Source organism: Callospermophilus lateralis, chromosome 3, assembly GCF_048772815.1.
Source record: "Callospermophilus lateralis isolate mCalLat2 chromosome 3, mCalLat2.hap1, whole genome shotgun sequence".
NCBI lineage: Eukaryota > Metazoa > Chordata > Mammalia > Rodentia > Sciuridae > Callospermophilus > Callospermophilus lateralis.
In genome coordinates, this window is record NC_135307.1 from 90,273,081 (window position 1) to 90,300,230 (window position 27,150).

Here is a 27,150-nt window from a genome sequence, read left to right on the forward strand (position 1 = left end):
ATATATTGTCATTTCCCTATTGTTGTGGTCTTGGTCCCTGAGGGTTTATTTCTGAGGTATTTATTCTGTTCCCCTGGTCTATATTTATATCACTATTCCAGTAACACACTATCTTAATTACTGTTGCCTTGTATTATGCTTTTTATTTTTATTTATTTATTTATTTATTTATTTATTTATTTTTTTAGAGAGAGAGAGAGAATTTTTTAATATTTATTTTTTAGTTTTCGGCGTACACAACATCTTTTTATTTATTTATTTATTTTAGAGAGAGTGAGAGAGGGAGAGAGAGAGAGAATCTTAATATTTATTTTTTAGTTATCGGCGGACACAACATCTTTGTTTGTATGTGGTGCTGAGGATCAAACCCGGGCCGCACGCATGCCAGGCGAGCGCGCTACCGCTTGAGCCACATTCCCAGCCCCTGTATTATGCTTTTAAAAAAAAATATTTATTTTTTAGTTGGACACAATATCTTTATTTTATTTATTTTTATGTGGTGCTGAGGATCAAACCCAGGGCCCCGCACGCGCTAGGCAAGTGCTCGGCAAGCGCTGCACCACTGAGCCACAACCCCTGCCCTTGTATTATGCTTCTTAAAAAAATTTTATTGATACATAATTGTATATCTTTATGGACTATAGATGATTTATACATTGTGTATTATTATTCAACTCAGGATACTTAGTTATTCATCTCAAACATTTATCATTTTATATTAAGATTCAAAATCCTAGCCATTTGGGATTATATGGTACAATATTGTTAACTGTAATTACTCTCTGTACAATAAGACACCAACACTTATTCTCCCGTCTGGCTATACTTTGTATCTATTAGGTAGAACTCCATCTCCTCCTCCCAGCCTCTGGTAGCTACTCTTCTGGTCGCCAGTTTTATAAGCTTGGCCATTTTAGGTCCTGCAGATGAGTGAAGTCATGTGGTATTTGTCTTTCTGTGTCTGGTTTATTCCACTTAACATTATGATCTCCAGTTCTATCCATGTTGTTGCAAATGACAGGATTTTGTACTTTTTATAGCTAAATAGTGTTATATGGTATACCAGTATATTTATTTTTATGTGATGCTGAGGATCAAACCCAGAGCCTAACACATGCAAGGCAAACGCTCTTACCACTGAGCTACAGTCCCAGCCCTTGTCTTTTTGATTATAGTTATTCTAACTGGAGTTAGATGATATCTCATTGTGGTTTTGATTTGCATTTACCTGATAATTAGTGATATAGAACATTTTTTCATATACTGGTTGATCATTTATATATTTTCTTTTGACAAGGGTCTATTCAAATTATTTGCCCATTTTTAAATCAGATTCTTTTTGCTGTTTCTCTTTCTCTTTTTTTGGGGGGGGGTGGTTGCTTGTATGTTTTGGGTATTAATACCTTGTCAGACAGTTTGCAAATATTTTGCCTCTTCACTGTTGACCATTTCCTTTGCTGTGCAAGAAGAGTTTTAGTTTGAAGTAATCCTGTTTGTCCTTTTTTAAAAAATATTCTTAGTTGTAGATGGACACAATACCTTTATTTAATTTATTTGTATGTGGTACTGAGGATTGAACTCGGTGCCTCACCTGTGCTAGGCAAGTGCTCTACCACTGAACCACAACCCCAGCCCTATTTGTTTTTTATCTTGTATTATCATATTGTATCATGTTTTGCAATTAACAAATGTGAGGTCTTCAACTTTGTCTTCTTTTCAAGATAGCTTTGACTATTTGAGCTCCCATAAGAATTTTTCTTTTTTTCCTTCTGGTACCAGGGATTGAACCCAGGGGAAATTAACCACTAATCCACATCTCTAACCCTTTTTATTCTTATTTTGAAGAGGTCCTCACTAAGTTGCCCCAGGTGGCCTTGAAGTTGCAGTCTTCTTGCCACTCAACCTCCCAAGTTGCTGGGGTTACAGGGATGCATCTCTACACCCAGTAGCCCCCCTCCTTTTTTTTTTTTTTTTTTAAAGAGAGGAGGTTTCATTATATTGCCCAGGTCGGCCTTTAACTCTTGGGCTCAAGCAGTCTTCCTGACTCAAGTCTCCTGAGTAGCTGGAACTACAGGCATGTGCCACCTTGCCTGGCTTAACCAACTAATTTTTATGTGTTCGTTTAGTAAAGTTGCTTATTAAAATTAAACACTTTTTTTTTTTGCATAGAATCTTTAATTTTTTTTTACATTTAAGATCATGTCCTCTGCAAACAGGTAATTTTATTTCTTCATTTCTTTTTCTTATTAATTATGGTGGCTTAGAATTCTAGTCCTGTGTTGAATAGAAGTGACAGGAGAGCACAACCCTGTCTTAATCCTGATCTCAGAGGAAATCTTAAAAATCTTTTGTTATTGAGCATATTGGTTTTGAGCTTTTCAAGTATGGCTTTCATTTTGTTGATATAGTTTCCTTCTATTCCTAGTTTGTCGAGTGTTTTTACCTGACGATGCATTGAAGTTTGTCAAATGGTTTTTCTTCATCAATTGAGATAATCATATGCTTTTATTTATTTCTTATTTATTCTAGTACAATAGTGTGTTAAATTGATTTTGTTGTGGTGGAACCATCCTTGAATCCCACTTGGTAATGATGTGTAATTATTTTAATGCTCTGTTGAATTTGGTTTGCTATTTTGTTCAGGATTTTTACATCAGTATTGATCAAGGATATTGGTCTATATTTTTCTTGTGTATTTGTCTGGCTTTAGTATCAGAGTGAGGCTGTCCTCAGAATGAGTATGGCAGTGTTCCCTTCCATACTTTGAAGAAATCTGAGGAGCACTGATATCAATTCTTATCAGTATTTAGTAGAATTCTTTGGTGAAATTATCAGGCTTTGTACTTCTTTTGGAAGGTTTTTGATTACTGCTTCAATCTCCTTGTTATAAAATTATAGGACTGTTTAGAGTTTTTATGTCTTTAGGAGTAAGTCTTATTAGGTTATATTTCTAGAAATTTGTCTTCTGGATTATCCAGTTTGCTTATAATTGTTCATAGTATTCTCTTAAAATCCTTTTTTGTGACATCAGTTGTAATGTTCCCTCTTTGATTTTATTTATTTGAATGTTTTTCTTGGTTAATCTAGCTAAGGGTTTGCCAATTTTGTTGATCTTTTTAAAAAACATCTCTTAGTTTACCTGATTTTTTTTCCTGTTGTTTTTATTTATTTCTGTGCTCAACTTTGTTTCCTTTCTTTCTTCTGCTAACTTTGGGTTTAGTTTGTTCTTTTTCTGAGACTTGGAATTACAGGCTTAAGTTATTGATTTGAGATATTTCTCTTCCTTTATTTTGGTGGGTTGAACCTAGGGCCTCATACATGCTAGGCAAGCACTCTACTACTGAACTCTATCCCCAGCCCTGTTTTTTTTTTTTTGAGAGAGAATCTTTTAAAAAATATTTATTTATTTATTTATTTTAGTTTTCGGCAGACACAACATCTTTGTATGTGATGCTGAGGATCGAACTTGGGCTGCATGCATGCCAGGCGAGCACGCTACCGCTTGAGCCACATCCCCAGCTCTGTTTTTGTTTTTTAATACAAGCATTTATCTCTTAGTATTGTTTTCACTGCATGCATAAATTTTGTATGTTGTGTTGTCATTTTCATTTGTCTTCAGCGTTTTGTAATTTCTCTTGTGATTTATTCTTTGAGCCCTAAATCTATTTTTTTTTTTTTTTTTTTGGTACCAGGGATTGAACTCAAGGGCACCCAGCCACTGAACCACATCCTCAGCCCTATTTTGTAATTTATTTAGAGACAGGGTCTCACTGAGTTGCTTAGTGCCTTGCTTTTGCTAAGGCTGGCTTTGAATTTGTGATCCTCCTGCCTCAGGCTCCTGAGCCACTGGGATTACAGGAGTACACCACTTTGCCCAGCTTTAAATATATATATTTTTATTTTAAAGTTGTATGAACTGTGATAGCAAAAAAAAAAAAAAAAAAAAAAAAAAAGTTGTATGGTATATAAAATGGTCCTAAGTTCAAATGTCAGGGGAATGTAATAGGGAAAGTGGCAGATCTTGTTAAAGCAAGATAATCTAGATTATAGATTTCTTATTTTCAGGACTTTTCTTTGGATAAGCTTATAAGAAAAAAGTACATTGATCTAGGAACAGTGAGCAAGGAAGGTACCATTTTTTTTAATATTTATTTTTTAGTATTAGGTGGACACAATATATTTATTTATTTATTTTACATTTTTTATGTGGTGCTGAGGATTGAACCCAGTGCCTCGTGCATGCTAGATGAGCACTCTACCACTGAGCCACAACCTCAACTGGAAGGTACCTTTTTGATGGTCACTTGGTTACTATCCTCTGAGCATAAATAACTCTGTTCAATACCAGAAGTTCAAAGTTGAGGAAGACCTCATGTATTCTGAGTTTCAGGCTTGTAGGAGGATGAGATAAGATTGGTGAGAAGAAACTTGTCATTAAAAGAGAAAACTAGCATTTATTACAATGCCATCTTTACCCTCTGCCCAATTGTACTGTGAGTTATTTCAACACTAATTTTTTACAAAGTACTGTTGTTTTTCCCCTCATCTAGGCACAACACTATCACTGGACGATGGCTGACCCGGTTCCAAGCCGTGTGGGACCCTAAACAAGAAGATTGTATCTTAGTTGGCAGCATGGCCCATCCACGACGAGTGGAAATCTTCCATGAGACAGGAAAGAGGGTGCATTCTTTTCTTGGAGAATGTCTTGCCTCTGTGTGTTCCATCAATGTCATGCACCCAACTCAGTATATTCTGGCTGGAGGTAATTCCAGTGGGAAGTTACATGTTTTTATGAATTAAGAAAGCTACTTAGTTTCTAGGTAGGTATACCTATTTGTTCAAATTCATCACTGTCTAAGAAACCTAATGATACACATAGCTTAGTGTGTTTACTTGGTGTTATATTTATAAAATATAAAATTGCTTTATTAATAAGAACTATGAGCAGAATATACTAAATTTAGTAAGGGAGAAGCCTCAGAAGATGTTTCTCAGGCATGGAGAGGGAATTTGAGTAGAGGCTGAGATGCTTTTATCACTTTTAATCAGGTAGAATATTGAGAAAGTCTAACAAGATAAATTATAAAGCTTGAATTATCAGTATTAACTTTTTGTTATATAATGATAATAGTTTTTAGTCTACAATGATATATAGATTTGTGGTTTATTTTCTAAGCTTGTAGTGAATGTTTATTTTTAGGCTTATATGCTGGAAGGAGTCTTGAAAGATCTTCTAACTCCATGATTTTGAAACTTAGTTTTTAAAAACAAGAACCTTTTTTTTTTTTGCACCTGCCTCTCAGTTAAATTTTATATGAGCCAGGCGTTGGGGCGCACACCTATAATCCCAGCAGTTTGGGAGGCTGAGACAGGAGAATCACAAGTTCAAAGCCAGCCTCAACAAAAGCAAGGTGCTAAGCAACTCAGTGAGACCCTGCATTCTAAATAAAATAGAAAATAGGGCTAGGGATGTGGTTCGGTGTTCAGATGCCCCTGAGTTCAATTCCTGATACCCCACCCCCAAAAAAAATTTACATGAAATGCCAAGAAAATTGCTAAGAACAATTTAGTCTGGGTATGTGGAGCCTTGCTTTTCCTCTTCCTCTGAACGGGTTCTGAGACACAGCCAAGAAGGATAGTCTAGGAGAGGGATCTGAGAAATATAGGGATCTGCCATAATCCCTATATTCCAGTGTAAGACTAGGAATTATAGCTCTTCACAGGAAATCTGTTTAATGGTCGGAGGTTAGAAGTAGTGTTTAAAAAAAAGGAAGAATTACGAACAGAAAACATAATAAGAATAAATATTGTTTTATAAAACTTAGTTAATATGCATATATATGTAGGTTTAAGTTTATGTATATACTGATGTAAAAATTTTTTAATTAGAAGTGAAAGCTACTGCCTTAGTATGTCCCAGATGCCCTAGTCTGTCCGTCTTTAAGCTCTTCAGATTTAATAGTCTGTTAAATGAATAACTTTAATTTCTCTTCATATTTTGGGGACATATACTATTTTGATTTTTTTTTTTTTTTTTTAAGAAATTGTTTTCTCAGAAGTTAATGGTAATTTTAATGGGCCTACTGTTGGGAAGAGGAGTTACTAAATCAGTGACTAATATTGCTGTGTAACATCTATTCAGCTTTTTCCATTGTTATTCATTGCCAAAGTACTACTGAAAGACTTGTAAGTAAAAGTTTAGACAATATGTTTGAATTATAAGAATTAGGAAATATTATCTTCTCATAATTGTATAGCAAAGAAATAAAGTATTTTCCTTGAACAATTTTTTTCTAAGTAATTTTCTCTGTAATTAAATTTAAGTGTTCTGAGACTTAGTTTATTAGTAGGTTATGGGTGTTTATAAAGAATGGGAGTTGTGTTTTCTGGGTGTTATGATACAAGCATTGGTAAGTGTGATGGAAACATTAATTTTCAAAATGGAAAGTAAAGCTAAATGAGGTTGAATTATGTCTGAACTGTTTAGGAAAACAGTAAAGGAAGGCTTTAAGCTTCCTTTCCCTTTTTCTGTACCAATTAATTTCATAGTTTCCAGAGTGGTTAGTTCTGTCGGAATTGTTCTTTTTAAGATGCTGAAAACTACTCTTGATCAAATTAGTACCATCATTTAAGCTTTGAATACTTGGTAGTAATGGGGAGGGGTCTCTGCAATAAATACAAGAAAAATCCTGACTTTTGTGGTTTCTTTTGCCATTGCAGCATCATAAACTGCTATTTATATCCAGTTTCACTTAGTAGAGTTATACCTTCTTGAGGCAATGCAGGAAGGACAGAGAATGAGTAGGCACTTGTTTCTTGGTCATAAGCTTTATAACAGAGTAATTGTGTACATCTAGACAGCACATAAAGAAAAACTGCCTCCCTTAGGACATTCTTAAACTGTAATCTGTAATGTAATTTCTGATTTACAGCTGTGTGGCTTCTGTAATTATATGTGTATTATGATTGCTCCTTTTCTTTGGGATAAACTTTTGCTGTCAGTTTGACCTTTTGGATTTCTCCTAAACTCATAAGCTCTGAGTTCCTGTGGAGCTGTTTTCTCTGAGGTGACCTGCCTTTTTGCTGTTAAGGAGTTGTTCTCATATTGAGTAGACAGAGATTTGGTCAGATTAGGAGTGACCACAGATGATTCGAAATGAACAGAATCTGAATTGCTTCAGTCCTATTTTAGTATTCTGGTCTTTGAATTTCCTTTTCACAGAGAAGATTTGGTGAAGGAAGTTCTTCAGAAAAGCAGCAAGCTTCAGGCTGTGGATACAAAGATTTAACTCCTTCAGCCAGCAAACCGTCATACTAGGTAATCTTGAGAAAACTACTTAAGCTTCATGGTTTTCATTACCAGAACAAGGTCCAATTCACCTCAAATTATTCCACATTTAAAGTTTTTCAGTTTCTAGTCATTTATTCTGGGGTGGGGGGACAGTGAGAATTGATGGATATGTTATTTTGTATGATCCCAATTGTGAATAGCAGTCAGCTATGTAAATCCTACTGGTAGTATCCTTTTATCTATGTGTTAGTAACTTTTGATACTGTGAGATGGTATATAAGTTAAAAAACAAAAAGCCCACTTTTTCATGGTATTTAAATATTTATTTTAAGTTTAAAAATAATTTTCATGGCACCAATGATTTTATGCTAACTACATACTGCATATGTAGAAAAAAGTACATTGCTTTGAAGGAAAATGTAACTCAAAAGTTTTTGGCACACGAAAGGTTAACAACTATTTTTAAGTGAAACTAAGAAATTCACATTTGCAGGTAGTTTACCCTCTACTGCTTAAAGATGCAGTTCACTATTCTTCAGAAAGTTATTTCCTCCGAAAGATGATGTTATGGAAATCATTGATTTTTCTACAGTGAGATAAAATGAGAGACATAGTAGAACATGAAAAACCAGATAAAAAACTTGAACAGTTTATAATGGTGGGGAGATATCAAAAAAGACTAGTTACTAACAAAGGAAGTTTGTTATTCAAGCACAATTTGAAAAGCAAATTGAAGGAAACTTTTCTATCCATATTTTCTGGGAAAAGCCTTAAAAAATATCTCAAGAGTTTCTGTTCAGCTGCTAGAAATGGTATGGACTACTACACTGTTAGAATTCTAGACACAAGTTAACACACCAGGCAATGGGATACTGTATCTCTCTAGTGTGGATGTGAAAGGTCTGAGGCTCTCACTCACTGCATAGAGACATCGTGTTCTACAGACTGAGGTAGGAGCACTACACTAGAAGGTAATCTATGTTGCATAAGACAGTAGATATCCAGGTTAACACCAGCTCCCTGTCTCCTGACAGCCTTTTCATCTCTGGGTCTACTTTTCACTTTAGTCCTGTGTTAAATAAAGCCTTTGCTATGTAGATGACAAGTGGCAGTGGCTAGTTGGTTTAAGTGATCCCTAATCTTTACTAGGATCTCCCTCACTTTGTCTCCTCACTTGGTAAGTATGTTTGCGATTATTTGCCTTGTTTTAGCATTCCAGTTCTTGATCTTGCTCATCTTGGCTCCAGACATCTCTGCTGGTTTGTTGTTCAAGCACCCTGTAAACAAGCAATCCTAGTGTTTCCACTGGGAAAAGGCCTAGGTCTTTGACACATGCCAGGAATTGGAGAAGAGCTGACCCTCTTCTGCTCCGTAATGGTCAGTTTTATTGTCTAGATCAGGGTTGGCATATTATGGCCCATGGACCAAAATAAGCATACCGTGTTGTTTTTATAGTAGTATTGGAACACAGATATGCTCCTTCATGCACACATAATCCATATTTTTGTGCTATGATGGCAGAGTTGAGTAATTGTGACAGAACAAAAAAAAAAAAAAAAAAGTTCACTGTCTTTACTTTTCAGAAGAAGTTTCCTGAACTGTGGTCTAGATGAAAAAAGTATCTTTCTTTAAAATTAGACAAATCCACTCTCCAACCTTACCCCTTAGAGCCCTGATTTTTTTCATGGCTGTTATATTCTGAACATGGAACTGGTTCTATCATTTCAGGGCACAAAACAGGAGAGATCAAATCAATAAATGACTCTCTCTGTTCTGCTTTTGGGACTGTCCAACATCATACTGTGTTGGCATATTGTGTGAATCCCAGGAATATGACCACTGATTATGCTCACATAAGTCCTCAGGCCCCAGATGACTTAGAAATCTCTCCCTGAGATGAGAACAATATCTTGTGTGTGATGGTTTGAAGAGTTGCAGAGCTCGGGCCTAGTGACTCATGCTCACCCTCTGTGGACCTGTGCTTCTGTGAGCATTCAGGGCTTTCCTCAGCAAGGATAAGTACCTTTTTGGAACTTATTTCCTGATGTGGAGGATGACCCTAGGGGGCAGCATTTCTACATCTAAGTGTTGGTCTCTGCCAAGTTCACCTTCTGTCTTTTGTAAGCATCTCTTAGAAATCTTATTTTAAAAGATTCTTTTCCTTGTCCCTTCCAAGGCTGTTTGTTGATCTTGGAATTCTATTTTCTGACGTTTTGCATTCTCAGGATCAGTTTCTTTCTTGCATCGTTTAGTTCATCAGGTTCTATTTTCTTAATCCATAAAGTAAAAACAAAATATGAATAGTTAAGAAAATAACATTTTGCTGTTAAAATATAAATCGAAAGTCTTTTTTGGGGAGGGTTACACTATGTACAAAATAATCACTGTTTTCTGCATCTCAGCAGTCTTGGGTAACTTAGTTCTTGTGTATATAACTACATTTTGTCCAACATTTCTGACAGTACTCTCTCTGGCGTCACTGAAGTCATTTAATGCCCCTGGAAAGCTAGAAAAGTTTTGAGGTTCTTCAGGAAAAAAAAATCAGAGATGTCTTAGTTCATTATACAGAACTCATCGTGATGCCCATCAGGCTCTAGTCTAAGGGGACAGACTTACCCCACCCCTGCTGTGCTGCTGCTGTACCGGTGGTCCCTTCAGATGCCCACTCTGCTCAGATTTGAAAAAAAAAAAAAAAAAAGGAAAAGAAAATCCAACTCAGACCATCATAAGAAGCAACTTTCCATTTAATCATTCTACATGGATGTTTACTTTTTAAAAAGTTTTGTCTGGCAAGAAAATCTAAACAGTCCCCATTGTCCAGACCCCTGGCCTGCCCCGCTGAGGCTGCAGTGATGTCTCCCAGAACCTGGTGGCACCAGTAGAAAAATACCTGCAGAATAAGAGGACAACAACAGTTCTCTTGTCTTCAACTAGCATCCCATCTGCTAGGTGACACTACTGCAGTAATCAGTAATAGTAAAATAAATTATTTTTATTTGATACTTTCAAAATAATACACATCTATGAAAAATCAAAATTCAAAACCAAAAATTATCCTGCAAAATTGAAAGATGAGAAAGAGTTGCTGAGCCTTTCTTGAAAGAACCTCTGAAGAAAATGAGTTTTCCCAGTTTGTTTAGACAGGGCGTGAGCCTATCCCTTTCTTCTGGGAAATAACCCTCCTAGGCTGCAGTGGACTTTGAGTCATGAAAGGAGGACTTGGTATGTGTGCCGATGGTTCCACGATGGGTCCCATTGCTGGGAATGGGTAGCCGGGCTCCTTGGTCCACCTGGCTAGTTATTGGGAGGAGTCATGCCTTCTCAGGTGTCAGTGAGTAGGCTCACCACTGAGCGGATTTTGCAGGCAAACCATCGCCTGAGGGGACAAAAGTATTGATAGTGGAATTGTTCAAACTCTGGGGTCTGGCGGATATCGCGGAAAAAGGCAATGTCAAGGTCAGACTCAGTAAGGATGATCAGGAGGAGGAGCAAAACAAAGAGGAGTCCCATGGTCACAAGGAGCAAACGGAGGACACTTAAAACAAACTTATTCACCTGTTCCTCCTCTGGCCCGCCGTGCCCCTGACACAGGGCCCTCAGCTCTCCTCCAAGGGCCTCCACCTCTGCAGCAGTTGGGGTGCTGGCCTCAGACTCCTTCTCCTCCTCAATGCTGCAGGTGGCTCCATTGATCTGCCGGGAAAGCAGCATCAACTCCAGACTGTGCTCGGCCACAGGGGTGGGCAGCACGCTGTCTGCAGGGCTGTAGGCCTCATCTGCAATCACAGCTACTCGCTCGTTGCTGTCTGCCCGGCTGCTTCTCACGTGAGGCAGAAAGGTGTCTCCATGGGAAGAAGAACGCACTGGGGTGGAATGGGCACTGTCCCGTAGGGACTCGAGGCCTGGAAAGGCAACAAGAATATGAATAGGCTTTCTGAATCCCAGTGTATACTTGTTTGGATTGGATGCACAACCCAGTAGTAGTAGCAGTGGCTACTACGTTGTTTTGACATAGCAAGAAGAGGACAAAAGCAGCAGCAAAAACACAGTGGCCATTTTGGAAGATTTTTCTTTTTGCTCATAGATTTGACTCATTTGTTTAAGATTCTGCTTTTCCTGCCTTGAATTTCTTGAGCCTGGTGTTAGCCCCAGTTAGAGGATCTGAATTTCATTTAGACTGCCCCTGATACAGCGCTGAGGCCAGGATTCAGAAATCTGAAGGCTGCCTTTTGGGTGGAGAATCCTCAGAGGCAGGAATGGGGAAGGGAGGAGGAGAATGTATTCTGCCTACTTGGGCTTCCTTAAATACTGATTGCTAAATACTGTTTATCCTTGTTAACAACCCAGCATGCAAGGTCTTGAGCTCATGAGGCATTTATTAGGAATACTGCTCTTCTGACCCCTAAAACTACTCATTATCTCTTTTTTCTCTGATGGAAAATTTCTCTCCTTCCAAGGTTCCCCCAGGGCTGTTTCTCTGGCAGGAAAAAAACAGGAACTGATTATACCCTCAACTGAATAGTAGCCACCCAGGTCAGAGCCTTCAGGCTCACATTCACCACATATGAACCACATCAAAGTGTTCCCAAAAAGTGGCTTCTTGTTTCAGGCATGGTGACCTTGCATCTTCCATTCCAGGTCATCTCAGTAGTGCCAAAGTAGCTCTCCTGGATTTTGTGGCCTATGACAAGAAAAGTGAATCCCCTTCTGTTGCTCTGAATAGACCCTGATGCATGAACCAGGTTGACAGACTGAATCAGGTTCCCAACACACCCAGGGCTGATTAGGCAGTTGTCTGGTTTAGGATTAGCTCTAGAAGCCCAAAGATCTCTCTTAAAAAGGTGTCAATAACCTTTGCACAGAGTGGCTCCGCTTCCTGGACTCCCTCATAACAGGCAGCCCACCTGACTAGCTTGGTGGATCCCTTCTCAGCACAGGTGCAGTTAAGGATTCTCCAGAGGAACGAGCCCTGGAATTGGTTCTGAGTAGGGGTGGAAGGTGAGGACGGCAGGACAACCACTATCCATTTTTCTTCCCTTTCCCTCACCATTTGCCATGGCTCTCAACTTCTGCTTTCAGAATCTCCTTATGTTCCAGCAGTATGTCATTGATCCTTATGCTAAAATCTTAAATTTATATGTTTTAAACTTTTAAAGCACTTTGGTTTGTCTTTCAAAAACTCCATGAATTAGAGTGAAATGTTACAAAATTTTCCTGAAGTCATGTGGTTGGTTGCTAATGGCAAACCGAGGGTGGAATCTAAGCCTCTATTTCATGGTGTTACTGATCATGTATTTGGATTCCAGGGGAATTAACACCTGCCTTAGAGATTTAGGTCTTTTTTTTTTTAATTATTCGATTCTTTTTAAAAAATATTTTTTAGTTGCAGTTGGACACAATACTTTTATTTATCTTTATATGGTGCTAAGGATCGAACCCAGGGCCTCACACATGCTAGGCAAGCGTTCTACCACTGAGCTACATACAACCCCAGCCCCGAGATTTACGTCTTAACTGTACAAGAAACTGTTAGAAAAGGACATGAAATAAAGAGCCCTGTCCCTTCTTCCAGAGCTCTTGATGCTCCTTTGACCTTTATTATATACCCAATATTCTTCTCTGATGCCCCCACTGGCACATGCTACAACAGAAATATGTATCTTGGAGTGTGTCATGGGTCACTGATAAAAAGAAACATCAAAGCCCTGGTAGTATGTTGCTGGCTTGGCTTTTTCCCCAAGCACTCCTTTGTCTCCTTTCTCTGCAACCTCAGCACAGAGCACCAATACCCTCTCAAAGGCCTCCCCTCTAACAAGGACAACTTCAACTGCCAGATCTTCCAAAGCATGACCAGCATTGCTGCCAGTAAACACTTCAATGCAAACTTAGCTTGGCCTACAATTAAGCTCTAAGCTGGTTGGGGAAGGACAGAGGCAGACATTGTGACATCAGAGAACAAGTCAGAGAGTCACCAGAAGCCATATTATATTGAGTTATTGGTGCTCTCAGTAAATATAGATAAAAGGCATACATTTCCAGTAGACTTCCTGGCCACTATGAGTGCTCAGGAAATAATCTTCTCCCCCCACAGATCTCACCTCTAAGGTTGTTATTCCATGTCAGGTTAGTCCTGAACAAGAATTTCAGTTTTCACTATTATAGAAACCACCACCCATCCAGCCCTTCATCAAACTTATTAGTCTGGGGTGGATGGGGTGGGTGCTGTGGGAAGGATCTAGGCTAAGGGTGGCACAGCAAAACAGGAGTGCGTCTTTTACCTTGGAGTTGCTTCAGCTGATTCCCCTGCCCAGAAGTGGCTCCCAATGAGCTGGGGATCACAGTTGTCAGGACCCTACCCTGGAGCCGGGGCCCCATCCTCAGGATGCGCACGCTTAAGGGCCGAAGGCAGTGATTAGTCAACCGGAGCTGAACGCTGACTCTGGTGTGAATCTTAATCAGACTCTTCCCCATGGTGGCCCAGGAAGGTGGATACTTCTTTAGTGGAAACCAGTTATCTCTTCAGGGAAACCAGCCAGGCAGGGGAGATACAGAGAGGAAAAGGACGGAAAGCCAACTAGGGACAAAGAATTTTCACTGATCCCATGCCATAGCAGCCCCTTAGCAGTGTGTGTCCTGTGTGAAGAGAGAAGGTCTGTTCCCTGAGCTTCATCAGGCTGAACTGCAAGGAAGGAGCAGTTTGGAGAGGCCAACGTTATCAGGGCACTGGATTTAGTACTCAGCAGCACTTAGAGCCATAAAAAGTAATGCTTCCCAGCCTGTAGTTCTTTGCCTGAGGCCCACTTAAGGGCCAACCTCTCAGAGGACGAGGGACAGCAGAGGGTAAGGACCAATCCCAGAGGGTAGGGGAATCAAGATTTTGCCAGGAAATCTAGGATGTACAGACAAAAAGACATTAGGTTTATCCAGGCTACTTGAGTGCAATGAAGTCATGCACTAGCTTTGGGCTTGATGGCTCTGAAGTGTGGGGAGGTGACTCTGGGGCTGGTAAAGGAATGTGTCCCATCTTCTGTTTGCTTCCTGCTGAGTGGTGCCCCAAAGGGCATAATGGATGAAGGGAATCAGCATACTTGAGCCTCATCTCAGTGTCAGTCCTGTGTTGATAAAAGGACTGTTTTTTCTTTTTAAAGGGCCCCTCTTTATTGAGATTAACATAGAATTAGTTTAAAGTAAACCTTATAATGTTTTTATAATTTTCTTCCATGGCTTTTGGAGATAGCAAGTAAAACTCCTCCTCTGGAAAAGTCAAATGATTTCTGAGGTACTAATTTATGTGCTCTCTGGACTCTGAAACTGTCAGATGGCTCATGCACCAGTTTTACATGTCCAAGAGTAAGTTCCCTGGGGTTTTGGTTGATTGTGCCCTTCTTCCGAGGCTCTCATTACATCCCTCAAGGCTTCTCTCTGCCCTGGCTGGGTGGAAATATTTTTTATTTCCACAGGCTTGGTAGTCCTGCACTGATAGTCATTTAACTGCTAAAGTCATTTTTTTTTTTTCCACATCCAGATAAAATGTCCACCTTCTTCTACCTTGTCTCCCCCTTAGGCTGGTGAGGGTCATTCCTACATAGCTGTTCCTACCTACCCAACCTGAGCCAATGACTCCTATGAGGTGCATGACTAGGAATATAGGCTGTGCTTGTCTGCTGGCACCCTTGGGTATGGAATGTGAGGAGCAGGTTGGTTTGGTGAGTACCATGTGGGAGGCTGCTGAGCCATAATCTGCCAACTGAGAAGTTCTATGAGGAGCAATTTTGAGGAAGTACCCTAGCCCTTTGGAGTTTGTCCTCCTTAGCAAGTCCTCCCAACTGCACCTCCCCTGGCATTTTGCAAGCAAGGGTGAAGAAATTGGAGAAGGAACCTATGGCTGCAATAGGAGAAAATAGGATCTGTTTCAAAGGGGAAGAAATTCACTTCCCTGAGATATATACTTCTAAGAGGGACAGCAAGAGCTATGCTCCATTTTCTAGCTCAGCCTAAGATTGAGGGGGTGGGGAGACATAGGAGGCTATGTTGATGATGGTCACATCTCCATAACTCTACAACATGTTTGGCAGTTCACAAGGCACTCTCCCACACCCTGCTCCATTCCACAGTGTGGGTGACAGTCTAAGAAGCCACTTGCCCCAGAAAGTGCATCGCTGAGCTTCTGTTCAAACCTCCATGTTGATTCCTGCTTAGGGCTTGGCACTGTGCTTGCTGCCTGCCTTACTTAGGAAGTGCTTTACAGTACTCTTAAAAGTACTTTGCATATATCAATTCCTTTGCCACCCAAGGGACAGGCAAGGAAAATGTTCCTGTTTTATAAATAGCACAACTAAGATAATTGTAATTAATATACAAATAATTAACTTGATGGTGGTCATCTAGCCAGGTTTCTCAGCTTCTGGGATGGAGTTACATACCACAGGCAGGTGATTCATACTTAGGTGATCTTATGACACATCCTAAAAAACTAAATACGAACCAGAGATCCTCCCAGGGGACTAGCAGAGCAACACTTTCCCTAACCTGAGAAGTTTTTCATTTCAGTAACAAGCAACATTCCCACAGAAAGGGCATAGGGCCTTCCCTCTCCCAACTTCTACTCCATAATTCCAGGACAGAGAGGTTTGAAGCAGTCTTGCTGTTTGCCATCCTCTGGGGTCTTATAAAACATCATCTTTGAGAATGACAGTCAAATTTTACATCCAGCCTATGAATAATGAGCCAAGTCCATGGTAACAGCTAGAGGCAATATTCTGAGGACATCTCCTAACTGAACTGACTACCTAGAGAACAGAACAGAGGTTGGCCTCAGATACCAGGTTGCCTAGTTCAGCAGATTCACAGAATTTCTCTCGCCACCTCCCCCAAAGGGAGGGAGGAGAGAGGTAGAGCATACTGACTTCCTGAGACAGCAGTAAGTTCACGAGGCAATAGCACAGATTTCTATAACTGAAAGATAAGGTGGTGACAGCTATTGGAAGAACCAAGTTTTTATTTCTTGGTTAACTGTCCCATTCATCCTAATCATACAAGCTGTGGAGACTGGTCAGATCTAGGAAATGAAGGGAAGGCCTCTTGACAAAGCCATTCTCAGAGCTGCATGGCACCTGGCAAACTCCATATACAAATCTCCCAAAGGGTTAACCCCATCCACTCAGATCTACACCCCATCCTGGATCATAGTACACAGGCCTGGTAAGACGCCCCCTTATCCTGTATCCAGCTGGTGTTCCCATCCTCTGGGTAACAACTTATAACCTGCTGCTGGGCTTTTTCTTCCATGAAACCTACTGTTGTCTCAAATGCAAATTAGCTTCTTTTTCAAGGGCCCTGAACTTGGCCAAGTCACAACATGGAGGGACTCAATATCATCTCCAGGAGCTCAGGCTCACCTTCCATGATGGAGATGTGAACAGCTCTTCTGCGGGTCCTGGGGACACTGCTCAGCCGTGGGCCATGGGTTATAGAAGGACAGCTTCGGCTGGGAACCATCCCTGCTCTGAGGTAAAAGGAAAAGAGAAACCTTTTCACTCAGTGAACAGACAGATGTAGGTGTGAACTACTAGAATGCTTGCCTATATTAGGTTGGGTTCTTTTTATTTTTTTATGTAATGCTGGGAATCAAACCCAGGGCCTCACACATGGCAGGTAAGCACTGAGCCACATCCTGAGCCCCTGGATCCTTTAAAAAAAAAAAAAAATCTTTAGTACCTTCTCTTTGCTCTTGGCCCTTGGATCCCAATAAGAGACTCTGCTTCAAACTCTACCACCTCCTTATACCCCAGACTCACCTAAACCTTTCTTTAATGGGGCAGGAGTGGTCCTGGACTGGACTGTCAGGGAATAGAGCCCCAGGATGAGCAGTACTCCTGAGAATGTACCTGAAGATCAATACTGGTAGCCTCCCCTGACTTCCCCCAGAGGCTGCTGCATGGGGGCTGTATGTAGAGGGGCAGGCAGCAGTTTTCCCATTCCCAGAGGCAAAGGCTGGCCCCAGATCCTAGTGTTCTATGCTAATCACATTCTTTCTGGGTCTTACCCATTTCTAGGAGATAGGCTACTGGAAATGCATGAATTATGGATATACATGAGGCATGTATCCTGAAACTATTTTAGACCCAGAGTGGCAGGGCTGTGAGGCTATCTCTGGCTTCCTGTAATGGATGGATTCCAGAACCAATGAAATATTGCTGCTTTGTCATATCCTCCTTGATCTGTGATCAATATCAAGATTTGGGAGAAGAGAAGAGAATCACAGGGAGGTAGCACCTAGGTCTGCATATTATTCGCAAGTAGCCTGGCCTGGTCTTGTTTTTTATCATGGGTTAAAGACTTCTCATTCCTCCAGCTAGGACAAATTTCTTCACCCTTCTGCCCTACTCTCCTGACTCTTTTGGTGGCCATTGTGACCAGGAGCTTCACTGAACTCAAACTACTAGGTCTTTTGAGATTCTGGGATCTGAGTTGGAATGGTTTGGGGGGAGCTCCTGGCAACCTACCTATGTATTTCCGGTGGCTCTCGTTTGATCTTGGCACTCGATTCCATTACTTCCTTTGCAACTCGGCCACTGTAAGTAGTAGTATAAAAACAAACAGAAAGAAGTGAGATTGTGTTCTAGGACTGTTACTCTAAGATCTCATGTACTTTGGCTGAATAAGAAAATGGCCTCTTTGGCCTACCCTTTCCCCAATCCTTTGGTCACTGAGAAAGGCTTGCTTGCTGGGGTAGAGTTCTAAAGTGTCATGACATCCTATCTTAAGAGAGTTTTCTCCATCTCTGGACTCTCTGAGGTCTTCCATTATCATTGAGGAATGATTTTTCATTGCCCATCATTTCCAGTAACATTACCAAAACTTAAAAAAAAAAAAACTCTGTATAGACAGTGAGACATTAGGAATCACTGTTTCAGTTCTTATTGGGCTGCTGTTGTAAGGGAAGAAGAGACATATTTTAAACCCTACAGACAAACAGCTGCAGGGAAGGAAAGAAATAGTAAAAGGGTTAGAAGACAGGAGAATTGGATGGAAACCTCAGGCTGTTCTGAGAGTTCCTCACTTTCTTTTTTCTCAAGGATAAGGCCCACTGAGTGACTGTCTGCCAGAGAAGGGTCTGAAAATAGATTCATAATGGTTACTTACTGTCACTATTTACCTGTATCGGAACCGGCTCCCTTTAAAGAATAAATTGCTGCTGGACACTGTGCGGACTTGGCTTGATTTCTCCAGCCTGTAGCAAGGCAAAGTTCAGTGTGACCAATGGCCTAAACCTGCCTCACACAGGTCAAGGCTGCACATTCCCAGCTCCTTCCAAAGGCCATGTGAGGAAACTTGATTCAAGAAAAAGCCCTGGGTAGCCCACGCTTGTCTCAGGACTGGAGGCTGTGCTCACAGCCAGGTGCCCTTTTGTCTCAGAGTCTGGCAGTCACATGGAAGCCTATTTTAATGTCAGGAGAGTGAAGGCCCCTGAGAAGGTTTATAGAATTGACCAAGGGAACCGAGGAAACAAATATTAGGGATAATGGTCTGGTGAAAAGAAGAATGCCATCCTTCTAATCTCAGCCATGCCTTTATTGGCAGTGTGACCTTAGACCAGTCTTTTTATTTGTTTATATTTTGCAGTACTGGGGATTGAATCATGTTAGGAAAGCACCCTTCTACTGAGCTACATATCCAACCCTTCTTAAATTTCATTTTTGAGACAGGGTCTTGCTAAATTTCCCAGACAATCTTTGAACTTATAATCCTCCTGCCTCAGCTTTCTGCTTGAATTACTTGCACCACCACACCCAGCCTCAGTCTTCTTCTCTATGAAATGATGGAATTGGGACTACTTGACCTCAGAAGTCCTTTCTAGCTCTAGTATTTGATGCTTTGTGTCCTTCTCTGGGTAATTGTGGGTGGAAAAGAGGGTAGGGGCTGCCCATTCTGTTCCATTTTCCTGCTGGGAAGTCCTAACATGCATTCTCATAATAAAAATTCAGAGACGTCCTGCAGTGAGAAAACCAGCATAATTTCAATAAAAATTCCATCATTTATTTGAATTTGGAGCCATCCTGTTTTCCCCAGATTACCTATTTGACATCACTTTTGAAACTACAGAGAGCTAATGTGGAGATCTGGGAAGGTCATGGGCACTGGAAAACATCCTCCTGGTGGCTTTGCTGATCCCATTAGTTCTCTCACCCTTAGAAATGGAGGCCTGGACAGAACTGCCCAGGGGGGTCTCCAAGACCTGATTGCCGTAAAACCTTCCAGGGTGCCTATAGTACTAATCCAGCTGAGAGTCCATTTGGCTCTGACGTCTCTGCCATGATGGGCATTGAGTATTTAAGGCACTGTCTCCACAATCCATGAACAGTTCCTGGAAGACACCACCCCCACCCGCCATCTCAGGGCTCTGTGAGGATTCAGCCTACTTGCCCTCCTGCCTCAACATGTTCTTGAGTCTGCCCCAGCTATCTTCAAGGCACTAGACCATAGGCAGGATGGGGACCTGTGTGTCAGAGATGCAGAAAATGGGCTGAAATGATTGGTTGCTACCAAAGATTTGATGTAACTGGGATCTGATCCAGGCTGGAAGCTTTTAACAATTAGGACATTAAGGAGGCAATGGAAAACTGAAAAATGACCTCAGTTTCTATGTGGGTGCAGTGGGAAAACTCAGAAACTGAATTTGGTTACAGGTTTAGAAGCAAACTTCTGTTATGGGCGGTGGAAAACAAAGCTTTAAGAACAGGTGCTGGAGAAAACAAGAGACAAAGAGATTCCTTCTGTTTGTGTTAGACCATTTAGCAGAGAGAAAGAGAATGCTTCCAAATGTATCATCCCCAGGGCAATGAAAGCTCAGTGCAGAGCCATCTCTGGCTTTCCTCTCTTTGTTGGGGAGACTCAGGGAACCCCATCCTTCCTGTGTTGCTTCTCAGTCCCACAAACAAAAGTTTGCATCTCGAGTTGCTTCTCTCCAGGTTCATGTAACTGACCAAAGCTGAGCTCTGTCAAAGGCAAAGGGAAGGTGGTGGCAAAAGAAAAAATGTTTCCTTAGCTTTCCATGGAAAGCAGGGACTGAGCAGGAGAAGAATTTGGCCATGCTAAAGTCTCTCCTGAGTGTCCTCTTCATGAGATGAAAGACATCCCCTCAGGTTAGAATTCAGACTGCCTATCCAGTTCATCCTGGTGCTGATATCAAATGCACAGTATTATTTAGCAGTTCAGAAAGCCTGCCCAAGAAACAAGCAGCCTCTGGAGCTGTGGCCCCAAAACAGCAGCAGGTAACAGTCTGCCCACTGGGGAGGGGGATGGTGCTCAGTCAGCCCCCGGCAAGTCCGGTCTCTCCAGGATCCTTTAGGGACATTTGATGAGAGCAAGGCTGACTCCAGGTAGAATATACCAACTGTCTTGCCTTGTCCTAATCAAGACACATCTTATTAAAGCACAAATTTCTTTATTTCTCTCTTTATTTCTCACATCTTATTAAAGCACAAATTTCTTTCTTTATTTCTCTCTTTCTTTCTGGCACAGGAGATTGAACTCACTGAGCTACATCCCCAGACCATTTTATTTTATTTTTTTATTTTGAGATAGGGTTTCACTAAGTTGGCCAACCTGGCTTTAAACTTGCAATCTTCTCATGTAGCTAGGATCACAGGCATAAACCACTGCCTGTGGCTCCCTAATGCTTTTATAATCTTCTTATAAAAATTAAAAAAATCTTCTTAAATTTTTTTTTTTTTTAATTATGGTTGCTTGGAATTGAACACAGGGCCTTATACATACCAGGTAAGCATTCTACTAGTGAGCTACATCACCAGCTCGCTACTTTTTTTTCAGTACTGGGAACTGAACCCAGGAGTACACTACCACTAAGATATATTCTCTAGCACTTTTTAAAATTTTTTAATTTTGAGGGACTGGGGTTGTGGCTCAGCAGCAGAGCGCTCACCTAGCGTACATGTGAGGCACTGGGTTTGATTCTCAGCACCACATAAAAACAAATAAACAAACAAAATAAAGGTATTGTGTCCATCTAAAACTAAAAAAAAAAAAATAAATAAAATTTTAAAGTTTTGAGACAGAGTCTCACTAAGTTGCTCATGCTGGCCTTGAACTTGTGATCCTCCTGCTTAGCCTCTCAGCTGTGTGCTGACATGCCCAGTTCCTGCCACTTTCTTTATCAAAGAAATGTGAACACAAATAACTCAGACTTTACAACATTATTTAGTAAGCACAATTCACCTTTGGCCTAAACCTGGCTTCCCAATAGTGATTAAACCTTTGCCCCTCCAGCGACCCCAACCTAGGCTCCTGGGTACTTGGTCTGTTGTTGGCTACACCTTTGGTAGTAACACAACAGGAGGGGCTGGCATGATCCCAGCTCAGCAGTGGGCAACCCACCAAGAGACAGACCTCAGAATTTCTCCAAAGAGTGGGGCTCTGGTATGCTTTGGGTTGTACCTGATCTTTTATCAAACTGTTGTGCTCCAGGCCTTCCAGGGCTCTGAATGATTCAACAAGGGCAGCATGATTCAAATTAAACACCCTTTGTCTACCCCAAAAGGTCATTACTCCATCCTGGGGGCTGTCCAAGGACATACACCTCAAGGCAGACCCTTGGGCTACTTAGCAGAAACATTCCCTGTCTTTGGCTGTGTACATGGGGTGGGGGGAAGACCTAGAAAGGGGTCTGAGTTTCACTAGGAAGCCAGCCTTGTCATCTCATGTCTCCAAGTCTCCTGTCTCAAGGTTTCTCAAGGTTCACGTGCCCATCTTTTCTTAAAAAGCAACCTTTGTGACTTTGCCTCTGATAAAGATGGTCCCCATCATATGTCTACTCACTTGTAGAAGGCTTGGTTCTCAATCCCACATTTCCAGAGGTGCTTGCAAGCTTCTGGAGTTGGAGCAAAGTAAGTGAGAATAATTTTCTTTTCCTGCAAAAAAATTTCACATAGAAATGACTGAGTATGGATGAAGAAATGAAGGGTGAAGTAGCCGGGAAACTAACCCTTGTGCTGCTGGAAGCCCCCAGCAGCTGGCTAGCTGGAAGAGAAGATCCAGAGAACCCACTGGGGCAGAGCTCAAGTTCAGTGCATCACCTAACACCTGGCAAGTCCAATCAGTATAAGTCTCAGCTGTCACAAGTTGATCCAGGAGAGCCATTGGTGAGAAGTGGCATTTGCATCTGGAATTTCCGTATATGGAAAAAGAATCTCACTTTGACTACATTTCCTGGAGGAAGGGATCTCTTGGGTGAAAACTCTGGGTGTCATCAGCATACCTGAGAAAGTATGTGCTCCAGAAGCTTCCTACCCTTCATACCTCACCTCCAGGTCTTGACTTGATGTTGGCTGAGCATGTGAGTGGCTTAGCTCTACTTGGACCCCATAGACTTGGCTCTAGACTTCAGGAGCCATCGCAGTGCCCCAGCCCTCCCTGAAGAGAAGGAAGCCAGCACTCACCTCTTTCTGACTTACATATAAATAGAAAGTCTTTCCTTCAAATTTCAGCTTGGTCACCTCATTCCTAGAAGCACAAAAAGAGCACCTGTCACCTTGATGTGGGCTGCTGGTTCACAGCTAAGTCTTGTAGATGCACAGCCCAACCCAACTGGAAGGGGCTCCAGGCACAGACACAATTTTAGCCAAAATTAGAACTGAAACAAGACAGCAGCGCAGTGGCCTTAGAGAACAGTTGTTGGAACAGTTCAATCCACAGTTTTCTGGTCAATCACACTATAGTAATAGGGTGATAGGAGGATTTCGGGCTCATCAACAGTGGCTGTAAAAGGGAAACATTTGCATGGAAAGTGAGTCTAGGAAGAGTGTCCGGGTCATTTCAGGATTTGGTTCATAACACAGGTGCATTATCTGGATGGGACTGTCAAATGTAAGATGCCACAGGTAGCTGATGAGGCCAAAGTTCAAGATACAGCAAATAATGAAATACAATGCAACCAGGTTCTGAGGGAGTTGAGTCTTTCAGGTGACTGTGCCACTGGATGGAAAATGCAGTTTAATGCAGACAAATGTCAAACAATCTCAGGGAGGGGGCGGGGCAACATACCAAAGAGAGAGAACAGATTACATGGAACAGTCATGCAGCGTACTGACCAGGAAAGGGGCTTAGGGGTTATTGTAGAAAAATCCTTGAAGCCACCAGCCCAGTGAATGGCTGCAGTAAAAGAGGCAAACAGGATACTGGGGTACGTCACCCGCAGGACAGACACAAATCAGAAGAAGTGACATGGTTACTGTACATGGCACGGCCTAGACCTCATCTCCACACACTGCTTTCAGCCTTGGTTACATTTACAAAGTGAAAAAATTACTGGGGCCTTAGGTGGATGTCCCTGAGAGCCAGAGAACTAGGTCTTGGCATCAGTTGCTGCTCACTTCACTTCTATCTGCCCAGCACAACTACCCTCAGGAGCCACAGGCCCTCTACCCCTCTCTGGAGTGCCTATTTTTCTGCCCATTTGAGACCCCTAAGGAGGTCTGATTGTGTAGATCTGCTTCAACTTTGCTTCTTCCTCTTGGTAATTTCTAGGTCTCCTCAATATCCTAGTAAGTAGAAGAAGGGTAGTAAGCACTATGTACCCAATTTATAGTTGGACATACTTCACGGGACAGATAAATCACTTATTCTTTATGGTCCTGGAAATCATGGTTGGGTCAGGATGATACTCTACAACTTCTGACCAGCAGTTCTGAGTTAGGACCAGTCATGTAGCATTCCCTCCATGTTTGATTCCCTTTCATTCTCCCTTTTAGTCGGTCAATCATCAATCTCACATACTCACATACACTACATTATGTATCCCGTGGTTAATATACAGGCAAGTACACAGATCATTTAGGCTCTATCAAGCAAGATAGAAAGTTAAGGGTTTTCTTTTGAGGGTGAGGTTAGGTTTACATCTGTATTATAAAGTTGAGGGGCTGGGGCTGTGGCTCAGTGGTAGAGCGTTTGCCTAGCATATGGGGGCACCGGGTTTGATTCCCCGCACTGCATAAAAATAAATAAAATAAAGGTATTGTGTCCATCTACAACTAAAAAAATATTTAAAAAAGAAAAAAATAAAGTTGAGACACGGTGAAGAGACTCCCTGAAGAAGTGGTACATGAAAGGAAGAAAAAGATCGAGAAGCAGTGTGGCTTTTGGAGGGCAAGGGATAATTGGAGACTTTAAGTATCTGTGAGAGTGCTTCTTACTTGTTCCTAGCTAATTGTGTCCTCTAACAGGGTCCTCATAAGACAGCTACCCTGGTCAGAATGTCACTGTCTAAGGAACATTGAATATCCCAGATATATCCAGGCAGCAAATGATATACACTAGGAGAAATGTGATCCTGCTCATTGTCTTTTTCCTGAAAAGTATTTTGTTGGACAGATTTCACATCCTCCCATCAACACCCAGAGAGCACAATGAGGACCACTTGAGGAAGCTAAGGAAGCTGTATGTTGGGTAACTCCAGGCAGCAGGCATGTCTGCATGTCTGAGTAGCAGTTTCTCTAGCACTGTTGTAGATCATCCTGTTGCTGTTATTCACAAGGATAATCTGGGTTAAAAAATGACTGGTGTTCTAAAGAGGGCAGAGGAGGGCAGACACCTACAGCACCCCAGAAGAAAGCTGATTGGAAACCAGCTCTGTACTCAGACTCTTCATATGCTCTTCTGGAGAAGGTAAAGGGATGAAGACAGGGAGAGGCTTTGCTACTGAGTTCTGCTGGACCAGGGAAGCCATTTATCCAAGTCCATTGGAGGAACTGGCCAGCTTAGACATGGCAGGCTGAGACCTAAGCAGGCACAGAAATCACAGGGACTTAGTAGAATATGCAAAATGTCCTAGGGAGGCTGATAATGTTTGCAGGGGCCAGCCATCCAAAGGGGCTCAAGTATAATTCAAATGGCAATCAACAAATTGGAGTCTTCCCAGCCATAAAGAATAGTGCCCAAACAAAACAAAAACTGGCAGGAGGAAATGCAGTTCTAAGAAGCCGCAGCTGTGGCAGAGGTTCTTGCCTGCTAGAAGTGGGAGTGGAGAGTGGGGGAAGGAAGACAGTGTGGACATAACTCCTGGAGGCGGAAGACACTTAAGGCCTAAAGGGGAATAGGAGTGAGAGCAAGCAGCATCTGAGCTCTTGCAGACCAGTTGTCCACAAGGAGGTTGGTCTGAGAGGGGGTTGTGCAGAGTATCAGGATGACTTATCTGCCCTAGGGGTCATGGTCTGTGGGGAGTTGGGCCATCTATGGAGATGCTCTCAAGCAGCCTTAATAGGGTTGGCAATGGTCCTTAGCAGGTGATGGCACCAAGGACTCAATTCTCTTGGGAATTTTGCTTCCCTAATATTGGCTCCAGCCCCAGGCCTCCCCAGAAATTAAATCTTCTTAGTTTTCCTCTCTTGGAGAGGCTGTTGGCTCTCAGGGACAACCTTGTGGAAGAATAGGATCCCTAGGAAGAGACCACTACCTTCATCAGTTACCATTCTCAACACAAGGCTTTGGAGAGGGCTCCGAACCATAATTGCCCAATCACAGACAAAGGACATGGGAACCACAGCCCCTCCCCAGTTAGTGAGATATAATGAGCCTGTTTTGGAAATGAAGATACTCACCATTTAATGAAGTGGACCCTCTTGTTTCCTTGAAGAACAACAAACCCAAAAGGAGTGAAGGCCAGAAATGCAGCATTTCCTGACACATCCTGCAACATAGAAAGACTTCTCATTGGGGTGACGCAGGCATAGAGGTGAAAGAATGAGAAACACAGTTCTTCATAGGGAGGAAAGGTTACTACCTCACAGAAGGTTGCAGAGGCAAGAAGCAGGGCATCTGGAATCACTAGACTATGGTTAGAGTCCCAGCTTTGCCACTCACCAGCTTACTGAGCCTGTTGCCCTTATCTGGAGGTACCAACCTTAGAATGTTATGAACTACCAAAGAGAACCCCCAGGCATTGGTGATGAGATTGTGCAAGGGTGTACAATTGTTAAACATAGAGTTACCATGAGATCCAACAATTCTACTCCTTGGTACGTGCCTGAGAGAAATGAAAATGTGTCCACGCAGAAACTGTACCTGGATGTTAACAGTAGCACTATTCATTATCATCCAACCAGCAGTAACAGTCCAATCCATTTTGCAGTGGAAAATGTCCACCAATTGATAGGTGAATAACCAAGTTGCATAGTATCATACATGGAATATTATTCAATAGTAGAAAGGAATGAAAAACCAATACATGCTACAACATGGGTGAACCTTGCAAACATCATGCCAAGTGAAAGAAGTGATCAAGTGTTGAATGATTCCATTTATATATAATGTCCAGAATAGGCAAACCCATAGAGCCAAAAGGAAGATTAATGGTTGCCAGGGGCTGGGGAAAGAAGTAGGGCAGTGCCGACTGATGGGTATGGGGTTTCTTTGTTATGGGGGTCATGAAAATATTCTAAAATTAGACAGTGGTGATGGTTGCTTAAGTCTGAATAACTAAAAGACATTAAACTACACACTTAAAAGGGTAGATCTTATATGAATTATATATCAAAAAGCTGTTATTAAAGAGAAGCAGTTATCATCAACATGATGATCCTATGACACTGGGCTCCCTCAGGAAAGTTTAGCTGAGCAGTAATTGGCTGAGTAGAACAGTTGCCACCAGCCCTGAGGCCTGAACCAACAGACAGGTTCTCCTGGTCACTGGTCCTCAGTTTGTAAATATCAGGCTTGGGTTTCTACTGAGCAAGTGGGAAGAAGATGTAGCAGAAGGTGTTGATCATGGTTCCGTGAAGTGGAAAAATGAGCTCCATGAGGAAGGAGCTATCTGAAAGATTACAGCACTGAGTGAAGTGGCACAA

General features: G+C 41.7%; 2 protein-coding genes across 6 annotated transcripts in view; one reads left to right on the forward strand and one right to left on the reverse strand.

Annotated features, from left to right (window-relative positions):
- The window catches only part of Wdr76 (WD repeat domain 76), a 46,885-nt gene extending 40,189 nt beyond the window's left edge, over positions 1-6,696 (forward strand). The window contains exons 13-14 of one of the 2 annotated variants that reach the window (XM_076848519.1): positions 4,551-4,823; positions 6,045-6,696. In XM_076848519.1, coding sequence (XP_076704634.1) covers positions 4,551-4,803 — 253 coding nt within the window. In that variant the 3' untranslated portion in view covers positions 4,804-4,823; positions 6,045-6,696. Of the gene's footprint in view, positions 1-4,550 lie in introns of both variants that reach the window. The other variant, XM_076848517.1, reaches the window with a different exon arrangement.
- A 3,196-nt stretch (positions 6,697-9,892) lies between these two features.
- Frmd5 (FERM domain containing 5) overlaps positions 9,893-27,150 on the reverse strand; it is a 327,706-nt gene continuing 310,448 nt past the window's right edge. Inside the window, exons 8-15 of one of the 4 annotated variants that reach the window (XM_076848521.1) lie at positions 25,906-25,994; positions 22,750-22,813; positions 22,130-22,221; positions 18,450-18,524; positions 17,797-17,865; positions 16,690-16,796; positions 10,850-11,193; positions 9,893-9,961 (exon numbers count right to left, since the gene is read on the reverse strand). In XM_076848521.1, the coding sequence (XP_076704636.1) occupies positions 9,893-9,961; positions 10,850-11,193; positions 16,690-16,796; positions 17,797-17,865; positions 18,450-18,524; positions 22,130-22,221; positions 22,750-22,813; positions 25,906-25,994 (909 nt within the window). Of the gene's footprint in view, positions 9,962-10,615; positions 11,194-16,689; positions 16,797-17,796; positions 17,866-18,449; positions 18,525-22,129; positions 22,222-22,749; positions 22,814-25,905; positions 25,995-27,150 lie in introns of those variants that run through there. The other 3 variants (XM_076848523.1, XM_076848524.1, XM_076848520.1) reach the window with 3 other exon arrangements.